At 42.3% G+C, this 16280-nt stretch overlaps 1 protein-coding gene and 1 long non-coding RNA gene across 3 annotated transcripts in view; one reads left to right on the plus strand and one right to left on the minus strand.

Annotated features, from left to right (window-relative positions):
• Positions 1–16280, plus strand: part of Gask1b (golgi associated kinase 1B) — a 54961-nt gene that overhangs the window by 11933 nt on the left and 26748 nt on the right. For both annotated transcript variants that reach the window (XM_028880120.2, XM_028880119.2), the window contains exon 3: positions 7999–8213. In XM_028880120.2, coding sequence (XP_028735953.1) covers positions 7999–8213 — 215 coding nt within the window. The remainder of the gene's footprint in view (positions 1–7998; positions 8214–16280) is intronic.
• Positions 1288–4273, minus strand: LOC119088173. The gene is made up of 3 exons (XR_005091769.1): positions 4122–4273; positions 3052–3572; positions 1288–2279 (listed from the first exon to the last, which is right to left on the minus strand). It is a non-coding gene; the product is annotated as an uncharacterized LOC119088173 (long non-coding RNA).

Here is a 16280-nt window from a genome sequence, read left to right on the forward strand (position 1 = left end):
AGGCTGGGCAAGGTAATCCAGCATGAGGAATAGGTTCCCAAAAGCCAGCTAAGTGCCAGGGACAGGTCCTGATCTCACTGCTAGGAGCCTTACAAACAGGCCAAGCTGCACAACTGTTACACATATGTACAATGCCTAGGTTGGTTCCCATTTTTTCTCTTTCTTTCTTTCTTTCTTTCTTTCTTTCTTTCTTTCTTTCTTTCTTTCTTTCTTTCTTTCTTTCTTTCTTTCTCTTTCTCTCTCTCTCTCTCTCTCTCTCTCTCTCTCTCTCTCTCTCTCTCTCTTTCTTTCTTTCTTTCTTTTGAGACAGGGTCTCTCTACATAGCCCTGTTTGTCCTGAAACTTACTGTGTAGACCAGTCTCGCCTCAAGCTCACAGAGATCCATCTGCCTCTGCCTCCCAAGTGCTGGGATAAAGGTGTGCGCCACCACACCCAGCCTGATTTCTGCATTTTAAAATAAACATCGTGACAGGAAGAATCTAGAGCCTTCCCTTTGCGTAGAGACTCTCAGGGAGTGGATATTCAGGGTAGCTCCATAGGCAAGCTTCCGAACTATGGGTAATTTTAAAAGTTGATGGTTCAGATCGCTTAGGCAGGTCACGATGGACAAGTCATAGGCATTCTTCTCTGTTCCCAGGCTCCACACTTCCCTGAGAAGTTAATGCTTGATGAAACAGTGGGATGAACTGAGCTCTGTTCAACCCAGAGAAAACGAGCTGTGAAGTGAGTGATAGTTACCTGAATACACAGGCATGTGGGTTTTTTAATTTAATTTTTGCTTGCAGAAGAGGTCTAAATTACCTAGAAATCTAATGCCTCTTTAATTTTAGTTTTAGGTGATAACTGTGTATACTTATGGGTTATAATTTGCTGCTTTGGAGGGGCCTGGTTCAATCAGGCTAATTAAATCCGTCACTTCAGTTACTTGGTATTTCTTCATAATAAAATCATTTTAGCTTTGCAGTCGTCCCCCCACCCCGCCGCCCAGTTTTAAAAGCAGTTTTGCAATACACAATGCGTTCTTATTTTAGTCACCATTCTGTGCAACCGATCATCATTTTTAAAAATGCTCCCTTTCTCTCTCTCATGTGTAGGCACATGGGTGTGCTCTCACCCACGTGCTCACATCCTTTGTGTCTTCCTCTCTTGCTTTCCACTGTGCTCTTCAGAGACAGTGTTTCTCACCAAGTCTGACACTCATTGTTTTGGCTAGATTAGCTGGAGCTCCCTATCTCTGTCCCCACCCCTACCCCCACCCACAGCACTGAGGCTGCAAGCTTGTTCAGCCTCACCCAGAACTTGTACAGCACGTACCTTATCCATTGAGCCGTTCCCCCTCCCCACCATGAGATTATTGAATCTTCTTTGTCCCATCTAACTGAAACTTCAAATTCTTTTTTTTTTTTTGTCAACATGGCCCCGCAAGTAGTCCTTCTCTTCTCACTAGACTCTAGCAGCAAACAGTTTATCCTTTTCAAAGAGTCCAAATAATTTAGAGTCTACATATGGGATCGAACAGTATCTGTCTTTGTCTTTCTGTTTATCTGGCTTAGCACAAGTTCCCCTGTTTCATTCATGTTGTCCCGTGTGACAGCATTTCTTCTCGTGTAGATGGAATAGTATTCTGTCTTGGAGTGTGGTAGCACAGGATGGCAGTCTTGCAGGCTGCCTCCACTCCTTGGCTGTAGTGGATGGCGCTTCAGGGAACATGGGAGATTCTGATTCATTCCTTGGACAGTATCTACAAGTGGGGTTGCTGGATCACATTCTCCTCTCAGTCCTCTGAGGACTCTGCATACAGTTTTCCACAGTGGCTGTATTCATTTTTGTGTTCACCAACAGCATCTGAAGTTTCTCTTTTCTCCAGGCCTTTGCCAGCACTTGGTTTTCATAGTAGTAACAGACATTCTAATAGATGTATGACAATGTCTTCCTATGTTTTAATTGACATAGAAATCTATTTCCAGTCCCCCAACCCACCACTTGGCTAGTTTTGTAGCATCTATACATACGGAAGCTGTGTCATCTGATGTCTCTACCCTTTCTCCTTTCAAATGAAGAAACCTTATAAAACCGGATGAAGATTTGTTTTCTTTTAAGACTCAGCAGTGCCGGCGTTTGTTTCGCTGGGTTTACACAGTCTTACAAGATGGGTTGAGAAAGTTCTTTCTGTGCATCTTGGGTAGGTTAGTATCTTCCTACATTAGAGACAGACAGACACACACACACACAGAGTCAGAGACAGAGATGGACAGAGACAGACAGACAGACACACACACTGAAAGAGAGAGAGAGAGAGAGAGAGAGAGAGAGAGAGAGAGAGAGAGAGAGAGTGTTAGCAGTACTCATACTCATAGCATGCTAGGCAAGAGATCTACTAGTGAGCTCAAACCCCATTCTTTAGTATTTTGAGATAATGTCTCTTTCATGCAGCTCAGTCTGTCTTTAAAACAGTAATACAAACCAGGCTGTCATGACCTCAAAATGCCTTAACCTCTATTTCTGTATGTTGGAATGAGGTGGGCACCACCACACCCAGCACCCATCTATAATTTTTGAAAAGATGAATTTTTAATTTTTATTATGTGTAATCTTGTGTCCCTATGTTTGTATGACACATATGTGCTGGTACCCTTGGAGACCAGAAGAAGGAAGATTCCTGGGAGCTGGAGTTGTAAGAGTTTGTGAGCTGCCAGATGTAGATGATAGGAACTGGGTTCTAGTCCTCCAAAGGAGCAGCAAGAGCTAAATGACGGGGCTGGAGAGATGGCTCAGTGGTTAAGAGCATTGGCTGATTTTCCAAAGGACCTGGGTTCAATTCCCAGCACCCACAAGAAGCTCACAACTGTTTGTAATTCCAGTTCCAGGGGATTTGACACCCTCACACAGACATACATGCAGGTAGAACACCAATGTACATAAAATAAAAATAAATAAAACATTAAAAAAAAAAAGGAGCTAAATACCGAGCCATCTTTCCAGCTCCAAACCCTGCTGTGCCAGGCACTTGAAGGATAATGGAGTTGATAGGACTTAACGAATCTTCATACCTAGACTCTTTTGACATGACCATTGGAGCAGCAGGCACAAACACCTTACTGCTTTTCTGCACTGGGCAACCTGTAGTATAAAGCTTTCTGTTGGTGACTTGCTGGTGCTTGTGATGGAGCCCATGGAATTCGTTTCCTCCAGTGAAGATGCTCCCCTGGCTTGGACTAGCCCATGTTTTCTTTCCTGGATCTGTAGAGTTATGCTTAGTGAAAGGCTCTGAGCTGGACTGTTACTTCCTTTTAGTCTCATTCACAAGGAGTCTTGGACCTTGGCCCATGCGATAGAAAGGGCTTTTGATTCACAGCTCAGAACACTTTTGCTTATTCTTGTCTGGTGATAAATACAGGCAGACATTCACACTCCACCAGCATGCTTGGCCTGCCCCTACAGTGTAGCAAAACCAGTCCGACAGTGTTTAAAGTGATGGGAATTTAATACATGTAGACAAAGGAGATTGTTCAGAGCATGCATTCTTGGTTAATTTTCATGTCCATCTTCCCCAAAGAATATCTTCTTTGTGCTGTTGAGTAAAAAATAAAATAAAATAAAATAAATGACTTAAGAGAACATCAAAATTCTGAGGAGAGATTCAGATATTGGAAGGAAGGAGTTTTACTGGCAACCTCATTTTTAAGACAGCTGTGTAACCTTTAATTCACACGGACATCCTCACATCCATCAAAGGCTGCTTTCCAACCGCTCTGACAGTTAGAATTTTATCTCTTCACCATTAAGATTTCTCCGGAGAGCACAGCACTGTATCATTTTGACAAATCTGAATGGGAGGAGATGAACACCGCTCATCTCGAAAACACTCCAGGGCGATTGCCTTTAACCGGGCTCCTGTTTTCAGAGACCATTTCCCCGTCATCACTCAGATCTATCCATGTTCCTTTACTCCCCTTCAAAGCTATATTTTATATAAAGTGCAACTCTCCCCTCAATGGCACTCCCTGCTCTGGGATCTGCCGCTCCACTGACAGATATTCTTCCCTGTGAGGGTCACGCACACTCAGGTACAGCGGGAGGACTAACTTCAAAGATGAGAAAGGCCCCATGCTCCACTCACCAACCAGGGAGCTGCAGATCACTAGCTTTCTCTTTTCTCTGGGAATCCCTTTCCCTGACAGGAAAGGAAAGAAGGTCTTTATGTTTTGCTGAGGAAACATGCACAGCTGTGGAGAAAAACCAGTTGTGCTTATCTGCTGAACCACCTTTGGCAGTTAGAGGATGACTTCTTATATTTTTGGTTGTGAGCCTAGCCTTTAACGGCTGAGCCATTTCTCCAGCCTGAGGATGACTTCTTAATGATCGCAATAGAAAGTATATTAAGTGACCAAGTATGGTGTGCGCCCGTAATCTCAGCATTCAGGGGGCTGAACCAAGAGGAATGAGGGTTCACTTCCAGCTGTGGCTACAGCTGAAAACCTGCAGCTGGGGGATGGGAAGAAGCCATGAGTTGTGGTGATGTGCACTTAATCCCAGCACTTGGGAAATGGAGGCAGGCAATCTCCGTAGGTTTGAGGCCAGTCTGATCTGCATAACAGGCTCTAAGCCAGTCAGGGCTGCATAGTGTGGCCATGCTTCAAACAAACAAACAAACAAACAAACAAACACAAACAACCCCTCCCCCCAAAAAAAAAACATCAAAGAATTTGGTGATCTATAGAAGAGAAATGGTAAACCCATGGGCAAGTAAGAGTTACAGCTTGTGGCTAAAATGGCCCGCTACCTAATTTGATTTCATCAACTGATTTCTGCAATTCTATATGGTGTTGCCTACATTTTATATGCCCGAAAAACAATAAAAACATTGATAATATTACTACAACACTTGAAAATCAAATGGAATCCACACTTTAGTGTTTACAATAAAACCGTATTGGCTTAGTCACAACCAATTGTCCTTTTACTGTCTGCCACTCTTTTGTGTCACAGTGACACCGAGCCAACAGATAACTGAATGGCTGTGGTGGAGACCACGAGGCTAAACACACTCCAAGTGTTTACTTGCTGCTCTTTGCGCAGTGTGCAGCCACTGGGTTTTATTACTGTAATACAATTGCAGCCGTGCTGCTTAAATATTTAACTGTAAGATAGGCAGTTGTGCTATAGTATTTAGTGAAATAATTATTAGGGTCTGTATATATGAAATGGTCCAGTTTTTTTCCTTTGTGTAATTTCTGTTTCTTTATCCTGGGAAAATTTAAGTTCCATGAGAGCAAAAATAAAAGTTGATACCTATTTGTTTATAATTTAGCTTCAGTCTCTAAAACCCTGCATGACATAGAGTAGTAGCTCAGTAAACACCAAAGGTTGGCTGAAGGCTGGTGCACTATGAGGCTGTCGAAGGCTCATATGTAGAAAAGCTGCTATAAACCATTTCTTGGTTACGTGTTTATGCTAAACACTAGGATGGTGATTTTATTTATTTGCTTTATCTTTTTCTTTCATTTAATTTATATATGTCAACCTAAAAAATATACCTGTTAGTGAGGTATAATGTTCAAATCAGGGTAGACCTATCTCTATCATGCCGATCTTACACAGTGGGTGGCTGCAGACAGCAATTATATATTTAATATGTCCACAAATTTCTAGGAAGGGATTTTCAATGTTTGCACCAGATAGAAGTGATAAAAGTTTGAGGAAGGATTTTTCTTTTGAATGCACAGTCTTATTTAATGGCAGCGAAGTCAGTTTACAAAGGTACACAGTCACTCCCATGTTGCAGGAGGCGGGCTTGGAGAGGCTTTGTTCCCTGCCCAGCGTTACAAAGCCACGAAGTCATAGACCAGAGAGCAAAAGCTCTGTTGGGTTCTATAAGCTTCAGCCACGAGTTAACCATGTTCTCTTCCTGAATGTCTACAGCTTTTTATTTATTCAGGTAAGAGTGAGAGGGGCAGGAAAGTTTAGAAAACAAAACCTGGTGGTTTGTGGGCTGCGGATGAGTGTGTTTTTCTTAGCTATACATTCTCGTGTAGAATTTGCTTCATTGCCAGAAATGAGGAGATCTCTTTTATTTAGTTAGTTTTATAGTAAGGCATGGGTACTCTTAAAGATGAGGAGATAGCCTAGAAGGTTTCTTTGACTTCTTCTTGCTCCTCCCAGGGCTGGGGTTGTACAGGAAGCTGCTGCCTGCCTGTCCTTTGTAGGGACTGTGCTGTGACATGCAGTGTTAGACTTTAGTTCCCTTTGAACACTTCCTTGCTCTGAGACGAAAAGTGCTGTTTCTGAGTCACAGTGTCAAGGACACTGGCTTACAGACTCTCGCCGATCAGGTGTCTTGTGTGTTTGCCTCTGAAAGCGGTGTGACATTTTCTGTTCATATTTGGTGACACAGGCCTGATTTGTCTTTTTCACATGATAGACAGATCTTGCATGGGTTTATTTCTCTTAAAAAAAAATCAGCACAGTATTTGGGGTGGTCACAGTTTTTCTTGATCTTCTTCTATCTTAGAATGGAATTAGGTCTCAGGAGCCCAGTTGCTTAGTAAAAAGAAATAGAAAGGAGGAATGTAATGGTAAAAATGATGATCCTTTGGGTCAGCTTGAGGTTCCTTTCTTTTCTTAACTGAGTGTCGGTGACTGTGCTGTATTCTGTATAAGCTGAAGACCTTCCTCATGCTCTGCCCTACACTGTTGGCGAAATGGAGAACAAATTTTCTTTGGAACAGGCTGGGATGGGGGCAATTTGAGAGACTGAGTAAGTTCATGTACTTACTGGTGTGCCACCAGCTTCAGAACAGGTCAAGCAGCTGCCTGTTTCCTGCAGATAAGAATGCTGTGAGACACGAGCAAGAAAGGTTGAGTTGCTAGCTGGGCAAAGCAAGTTGTAGATTCCGAACATCCGAGCCCGTTTCAAAGGGCTTTCAGAAATTCCCAGGGCATGTCTGGACATTCCGGTCAGAATTCCTTAGGGCTCTATTGTTCAGGCTTGTTCAGAATGAGTTAAAGGGGCTTTTTAGAGGTTTATAGCTGAGCTGTTTTCTTCAAGAGTACCGCACAGACTTTTGAGTTATAAGCAAATCTGCCTGCCCATCGCCATCTCTGTGACTTTATTTGGCTGAAATGGGGGCTTGCTGGCGACAGTTCTGTTTTAAGCCTGAAAGGTTGTTCAGTGGACTCCATCATGGTCTTTCCTGTTGATGATGACTCTGCTGGGCCTGACCATACTTTATTTAGTTTAGCAATGATAGAAATTACATTTCTCTCCAGTGCCTGAGATCCAAACAACTTGAGTGACATTTTAAAAAATAGCATCTATGCACAGACAGTTGAAACAGTGACATTTGCTTAAAGTTGCCTTATGAGGTTATGTGTGACGACTGTATGATCCCTTTCCAAGAGCATGGTTGTGCTTGCACGTTTCCTATCAGAAAAGAAAAACAGAAACAAAAACACTTCTTTTTCTTGCTTTCCTTCTTTGGAGACTCCAGTCACTGATGTGAAGCATCCAATTTCTCTTTGAAATTTGTGACTTCTAAAAATTCTCCCCACCCCCAGCATCGTGGTGTAGCCTCCAAAAATCAGACAGCTGTTATTACAAACAGAGACCGCTCTTGCTTAGACCCTGAATAGACAATTATAAATGTCTGGATTCCTTCCTTTCTTGTGGTGGCTGCTTTTAGATGTGGAATAAAACCATGCTAACCAAAGAAGGCTTGAGTGAGTGGTTAGTAGTCTGTTCCTGCCACATCCATAAATCTTGTTAAATTTTCTTTTCATTGTCTATAATAACTTTCCACTTTATAAGACTTACAACTGACCAGGAGTATCATTGATATAAAAATATTAAAACTTGTGAAAACATGTGTTGTTTAATACGTGTCCCACATTGGACAGGTGAGGGTGAGGTAAGAAAGAGTAAGTGACCTTCCCAAGGACACTTGCCCACTCAATAGGGCAGCATGCTAAGAGATCTGTTTGCTTTTCTGATTCTGTAGATGGCCGCCCTCGTCCCATTGTTCTCTGGGACTCATCTCTGGCATCTGCAAGCAATGATAGCCATTCTTCTGTTAAGATCACCTGGGGAACTTATCAGCAGTTGCTCAAACAGAAGTGCTGGCTGAATGGCCGGGTTCCTAGACCTGAGTGGGGCTGCACTGAAATCCATCACCATGAATGGTCCAAGATGGCTCTCTTCGATTTTTTGTTGCAGGTAAGTTTATCCAGTCCTCTAAGTGGTTATCTAGGACTGATAGCATTGTAAGGTCTCAATAGAATCTTCAGCAACTGGAGTTTCTACGAAGTTGTAGTTTAAGCTCTAGAAGGGCTGTATCTGGCCAAGTGCAGCACACCTATTATGAAACTTCATATTCTTCTGGGAAATGATTATGAATATTATTTTTAAAATTACTTTCTGAAGAAGTAATCTACTGGCTAGTCTGCAATGCTCTCTCTCATCATGGCTACCATGTATAGCGTTGTGGGGTTGTGTCTTCACATATTCCGGAGGCCAACTAAAGCTTGGGGATGCTAAAAGTTTATCTTCTTTGCATATTCCCTAGCTGTGTTCCAACACTCATGTGACCGCACTGCTACAACCACCATTTTCCATATTTTCTTTCCAATACCCACTTCCCCTCTCTCAGGGGATTTCACTGTGTAGCCCTGGCTGGCCTGGAACTCACTATGTAGACCAGCATGGCTTTGAATTTGGAGAAATCTGCTTGCCTCTGCCTCATAAGTGCTGGTATTAATGGTACACACTACCATGCCTGTCTCCAGTGTTGGTTTTTTTTTTTTTCAACAATACTTCTATAAAGATTCAACATTTAAGAATAATACCTTTATATAACTGAGTAATTCTTGGATTGCTTTTTATACCTACTATAATTCTTCTTCCAGTAAAGATCCCATGTCTTACCTTCACTTCATTCTGGCTACTGCCTTCTCCCTTATCCCATGTTACACAAACTGGTTTTCTGTTAGCATCTGTTAAATGGTAATTGGGGAAGAATTTAGAACTGTTTTAGAACACTTGTAAGAACATCCTCCTTTTTTTTTTATTCCTTTTATGTATGTGTGTATGACTAGAAGGAAGGGAATAGAAAGGAACAGAAATGTAGACCGAGTCCTCCTAGGCTACATAGAGATTTCAAGTCCAGTGAGGTGTACGTGATACTCTATTTTAAAAACAAAAGAGTAGAGAGAAAGCTAGCCAAGTCATTGTCTGGAGGATGAACACTGTTGATGTAAAGAATGGCCCTTGGTGTCAGTGATGCCGAGTGGCTAGTGAAGACTAAGCCAGTATGCAGGCCATTTAATGGAGGGGAGAGGCAGCCAAAAGTCACCTGGTACTGCTGTCTTGAACAGTATTTGAGTCTAGCTATGAGGTATGGACAGATTGTGTATTATGTATGTATTATCTCATTTGTAAATTTAATTAACATATGATGGCTGTGAAGTAGGCATCCTTTCTCCATTTTGCATGTAAGAGAATTGAGGCATGGAAACTATATGTAGTCTGAGAGCTTATATTGGGGTGATATAGCAGTGTTCTGGTGAGTGCTTCTGTAGCATGAATCTTAAAAGGTCTTATTAATAAAAAACAAACCCAGAGGCCTGGTATTGGGGTCAACGCTGGAAGATCAGAGAAGCAGCACAAGCCACAGCTTCCTTACTTCGCCAGTTTCTCAGGTGATCCTGTTTCCTCAGACTGGATGCCTCTCAGCTGCTCAAAAGCCTATAAGCTTAACCAGTTCTAGTTCCTGGTCCTTACGCCTTATATACCTTTCTGCCATCACTTCCTGGGATTAAAGGCATAAGTCACCATGCCTGGCTGTTTCCAGTGTGGCTTAAACTCACAGAGATCCAGATGGATCTCTGTCTCAGGAATGCTAGGATTAAAGGCACGTGTGCCATCATTTTCTGACCTCTATGTCTATCTAGTGGCTATTCTGTTCTCTGACCCCAGATAAATTTATTAGGGTGCATAATATTTTGGGGAACACAATATTGCCACATGCTTCTGATAATGTGTTTATGTTTCTGATGAAGAACCTTAACCTTGGAATCTCCAGTCTTATTATTGGCTGCTAGCAAACCTGACTAGTATTTGTCTTGGAAGCATATGTGGTTTTAGTATTTGGGCAACCAAAAAAATATTCCATCTACCTCAGAGTAATGCAGATTATTATCTTCCAGAACAGTTTACTACATTAACAAGCATAACAATTAGTGCACCATGAAGGCTATAAAGACAGCTCCATGACAGAGTATTCTGTAGCATGTGTGAAAACCCAAGTCAATCCTCACCACCACATAGGCAAAAACAAGACAGAACACAAAACTGCAGATCTAGATTGGTGTGATGTACAGAAATGCCATGGAGAATTGTCTTCCAACAAGAAATGATCTTGAAGCTTGTAGCTGATAAACATAGAACTCATCTACAGAAAATAAAGGACAAATCTCTGTCATGATTATCTAGTGTTATGTATTTTTAACTCTGAAACTCTCAAGTAAATTTCATTCTGTCCTAAGCTCAATTTTATTATCCATCCAAGAAGAATACACACACACACACACACACACACACACACACACACACACACACACACACCATGCTCATTTTATTATAAAAGTTGTAAGAGGTAATTGTCTCTAATACCACACTCTAAATTTTTTTTTGTTTTTGTTTTCTCTGGAAGTGGAATAGTTAGGAAAATGTAGTATATAAAATGAAAGCCAGATCCATATCAGAGTGGCTGGCTGAATATTAGTTCTGATTGTTCTGAGGTCAAAACAGGGAGAACATGTGCCCCAAAACAGTGAGGAGAAAGCGTTTGAGGGGAAGTAGAAATAGAAGGCAGTAGAAAAGCATGAGAGGAACATGGAATGACAGTGATCCATGGTATTTAATCACCTTAAATATGCCATTCAAATCAGAGCCTTTGTTCAAGCGAGTATTGGGGCTTCCTGCCTGTGGACATAGGAAGTCAGAAAAGGGAAGGACTCCTTTTCACAAGTATTTGTTGACTTTTATCCCCATAGGGACATTGTTGGCTGTCATGAGCATGAATGTGAGCCTAGGAAATCATCGCTGTGAATTTTAAACATGTGTACATATTCCATATACCTTGAAATAATAATTAACCTACCACTCATGGAGCATTTGCTTTGTGCCAGCCTGGTTCTAGGCTCTAAGATAGCAAATTAGGAGCTAGGCATGACTGTCATTCCTAGTGTAGAGACGAGGAAGTTGAGGCAAGCATACGTTCGGTATTCTTGCCAGGGTCACATGGGCAATATTCACTAGTCCCTGGTGTCAGACCAGGAGTTGTGTCTTAAGAATCAAGCCTACGCCGGGCGTGGTGGCGCACGCCTTTAATCCCAGCACTCGGGAGGCAGAGCCAGGCGGATCTCTGTGAGTTCGAGGCCAGCCTGGGCTACCAAGTGAGCTCCAGGAAAGGCGCAAAGCTACGCAGAGAAACCCTGTCTCAAAAAAAAAAAAAAAAAAAAAAAAAAAACCAAGAATCAAGCCTACAGCAATGGCTAACTTCATCCCTTGTACAGGAAATAGTACCGTCTTCAGCCACTGTTCCAAGTGAGAAGTCTAGGAGCCAGCTGTGTGCTTCTGTGGGGGCCACATCCATAGTGACAAACATCTTGATGTCTCTTGATTTGCTCTATTGAAGGAATCAGTCATTGGCCCCTGCCTTAGCTCAATTCTTTGTCCTTTCTTACTTAGATGACTCCCTCTAATCCTTTCAAACTGTACAAGCCCAGATCACTTAGGGTGGAGGTTGTGGGTTTGCAGGATGTGGCTCTACCTGCTTTTGTAGTCAATGCTGTTGCTCCCTCTGCCTGTGGTAGGAAGGTTTCCTCCTTGATAATTCTTGAGGAAGCACTTTGGGCAAGGCTTTTCCAGAAGTCTCTCAGACTGATATACCAAGTGGGAGCTCCTTATTCCAGTTCACAAGTTTAAAACTCAGTTTTAAGTTTAAAACTCAAAAATTCCATTTATCAATGATCAATTTAACTAGAATTTACACACACACACCCCACACTGACTCACTCACTCACACACACACACACACACACACACACACACACACACACACACACACGCACGCACGCGCGCGCATGTATGCATACATATGTAAATGGCATCAGTTTGGAGGGCTTACGTATTTTCTTTATTTTTCATTATTTATTTCTAATAGTGAAGAGGCAAGTGACTGATTTCCTTAAGATAGTGCACCATTTTACCATTTTATTTGTTAGGTCTGATAGTACCAGCTTCTATCTTCTTTCCTACTGTGGGTAGTAGAAGGCACCATGATGTTTCTGCCAATCAGATGGAGGATGATAAGTTCTTACTTGTACTTTTTTCATTTTACATTGTGTGTGAGATTGAGGATATTATATATCCAGGTATTTAATTTGGTTTCAGTAAATCTCTTGCTCAAATTATTGGCATTTTAAAACTTTCCTTATTGACCGAAACTTTGCATATTATGGAAAGGAGACCTTATTAAATGTCTGCACTTGTTGGCTCTCTGTGACATAAACAAAGAGCTGAGACAATCAACTTATAAAAAGAAAAGACATCATGGTTCACAGTTTTCAATGTGTCCTGCTGTGGTTGGTTGGCCCATTACTCTGGGCATGTGACGTGGTAGATTGTGGTGGAGTAAACCTGTTTATGTCATGAACAGTAAATAAATGAGAAAGAACAGAGGGGCCAGCCGCCCACAACTTCCTGTTTATGTTTCCTCAGGAGAGATGAATGAACATTTGTCACCTGTGATATATCAGAGAAATGACCCATCCAAAGCCAATTTGGTGAGCCAATGTGTTCAGTGAGCTCAAAGGCAAATGGGGGGTGGTCACTTGCAATGGTGGCAAACACTGCTACATCACCAAAAAGTGCCATCCCATCATGAATTATGAAGTTCAGCCTTCAGTGAAGTGTCTGCTTCTTGTATATTCTAGTACCTCTCAAGATCATATGCGGCTTGGGCACACAAGTGGGTAATAACAGTATTGTTTGACTTTTCCTGGGGAGACATGAACAAATTCTGTTCACTCCATCTAGGGCATCAGTGACAGACTGAAGAATCAGTTCTGCCCGAGTCTAACTTTACAAACCAATGATTTATTGGGCTTACTTATAGACGCATGGATGAAGCCTCAAAGGAACATGTATAATGCAAGGCAGCTGTATCACTAAAAAGCCCAGCCCAGGATGCATCAGGACTCATGAAAGCTGCATCCCAGCTCCCTTTGTGACTTGTAGACAGTTCTGTAGCTAGAGTTTTCCTGCCTTGCCCACAGTCAGGACAGATCTTTGTCACCCGCCAGTCCCACAGCCGCTCAGACCCAACCAAGTAAACACAGAGACTTATATTGCATACAAACTGTATGGCCGTGGCAGGCTTCTTGCTAACTGTTCTTATAGCTTAAATTAATCCATTTCTATAAATCTATACCTTGCCACGTGGCTGGTGGCTTACCGGCATCTTCACATGCTGCTGGTCATGGCGGCGGCTGCAGTGTCTCTCCACCTCAGCCTTCCGCTTCCCAGAATTCTTCTCTCTCCTTGTCCCACCTACTTCCTGCCTGGCCACTGGCCAACCAGTGTTTTATTTATTGACCAATCAGAGCAATTTGACATACAGACCATCCCACAGCACAGTTCCATCCACAGAAGAGTCTTTCCTTTCTCTAGAGATTGTTTACTATTTACATGATCTCAGGGAGAGGCCTTGTGACTCCTACCTTTCTGAGTTCCTTGAGTCTCTTGGGTCTCATTAGCTTCCCAATCCTGTCTCACTCCCCACAGGAGTGGATATTACAATATAGAGGAGATACTTACCTAATAATGTGCCCTTCCTCCAGCTCTGCTACCCTTTCTGCCATCTTTTCATGATATTCCCTGAGTTTTTGGTGGGGGCAATATAGATGTCTTGGAATGTTCTTCCATTTGTGGTTAAACACTGAGTCACTATGCATAGAAACACCAGTCATATATTCTTAGCAGGTTGACCAGGAATGAGTCATATATCAACCACTCATGGCAACAAAGAGAAATTTCCCCCTAGGTCACACCTGACAACAGCAGCAGCAATCTGTGGTGTAAACACAAATGTTTAGAAGGCAATTTGACACATTTTGCTTGGGATGTTGGTAGTGCAGTATGTAGAGTCCATAACTGAGCAGGGTGTTTGGTGACAATTCTCCCCAAATGACCTGCATAGGACTTCCAGTACTGTAAAAGCCAGGCATTATGAAGGGAGTTTTCATCTTAGTTCCAGCTTGAATTTGCAATATTCTAAGACCAAAATGTGCAATGTCTTCAGCAATAGGGACTTACTCTCCATCTCAGCATTAACCAACAGTAGGAACAAAACTCTATGGTTTGTGAGAAGTCAGGGGCCAGTACTTAGATGTAACTGTCAACTTCACACAGCTTAGATTCACCTGCAAAGAGTCCCAGTTGAGTAATTTTCTTTTCACGTGGTCTATGAGGGATTGTCTTGATTGTTAATGGATATAAGGTGGTTCTGAGTCAAGAAATCTAGCTAAGTAGGGAGCCTGAGACTGAGTCATAGAGTAAGCTGGCAAGCAGAATCCTCCATGGTTCTGCATTGAGTTCTTTCTTTGACTTCTCCCAATAATGGATTGTGACCTGGAAAGGTAAGATGAGACATACGCTTTCCTCCACTAAATTGCATTTGATCAGAGTGTTTTTATCACAGCAACAGAGAGGTAGTTAGAATAGGGGTAACCTATTCCTGGCACCAAGATTTTTATTCAATAACTTATGGATTCTGCGAGTGCCTTTTCCCACTCAGATGAGTGCCTTCACTCAGCATCTTTAACATCTGTTTTCACTTTTCCTTTAGATGTGTTTCCAAATTTGTAGCATACCCAAGACACTTGAGGGCATTATGTAATGAAACCTTTTTTAGAGAGGGCAGGGTATCTTAAGGCCTGTCCACTTTAAGCAAGTGCCAATTGGTCTTTGGATTTAGCAGCTAGAGTTATACTTTTCTAAATGTAGGGAGGTCCTTTTAAAAAGCATTAAAGGATCAATTAAAGGTCAATGTGGAATAGAATAGAGTGAATGGGAGGCAGAGCCATATTTAGCCTTCTTCAGTCCACTTGTTCTACATAACCTGTCTTGCTTCCTCATCCTGGGGCACTACTATGAGATCACTACGCATCTCTCCACCCTAGATGGTTTCCTCTGGGCTGCCTTGCACTGCTTGGCTCAGCCTGGGTCATGGCTGTGCTCTCACCAGCTGTTCAGGCACAGACTCTGGTCCAATGCCATGGCCATTATCACTCTTTCAGCCATATTTGGATGCTGAAGGAATCCTGGGCTGGGACTACAGTCTCTACCTCCAGTATACTTTCTTGTAGGAGAGAAATATACACAGAATATTCTGGGGGAATAATTGCCCACTTCTAGGACAAACAATCCTTTTTAACTGTACCATTCTGTCTTCTATTCTTTCTTTTATGTCTTTGGTGAACTGATGGTTAGTCATTAAAGCTTTCCTGAGGCTCACTACACAGCATTTGGTGTTTAAATCTATCCTAGGAACTCTGTCTTTTTTTTTTTTTTTTTTTTTTTTTTTGGTTTTTCGAGACAGGGTTTCTCTGCGTAGCTTTGCGCCTTTCCTGGAGCTCACTTGGTAGCCCAGGCTGGCCTCGAACTCACAGAGATCCGCCTGGCTCTGCCTCCCGAGTGCTGGGATTAAAGGCGTGCGCCACCACCGCCCGGCGGAACTCTGTCTTTACACAAACCTTGTCACATTGGATAGTGGGTGTCCTGGACACACCCCTTTGTGTAATTTCCAGTTTAAATGTTTAAGCCATTCAGATCTACCATAACCTCTTCTACGTTATCAAGATCATATCCCACCTGTGGCTCAGTAAAGTAACAAAAGCCCTTTGGGAATTAATTTCTTCCTTAGTTATTCAGCAAACCCATCTCATTAGGCTTGGTGAGCAGGCACAGAATGTCCTCTCCCTCACTCCCAGTCTCCTTAGTAATGATGTTCCTCTTGTCTTCTAGTCCCTGATACTCATGGTGACCCCAGCTAGCTATAACCACATATCCCTAAAGGACTATTTGAGCCAGTTCACTGGGTACACATTTTCATTGTATTGTCTTAAGGGTGTTTGAGCAGTTACCCAGTATCTCCACATCTTTGGGACTCAGACTTATCCCATTCACTCTCACATCCCATGTCCCACTGCCTCATAAACC

Source organism: Peromyscus leucopus, chromosome 6, assembly GCF_004664715.2.
Source record: "Peromyscus leucopus breed LL Stock chromosome 6, UCI_PerLeu_2.1, whole genome shotgun sequence".
In the NCBI taxonomy this organism is placed as follows: domain Eukaryota; kingdom Metazoa; phylum Chordata; class Mammalia; order Rodentia; family Cricetidae; genus Peromyscus; species Peromyscus leucopus.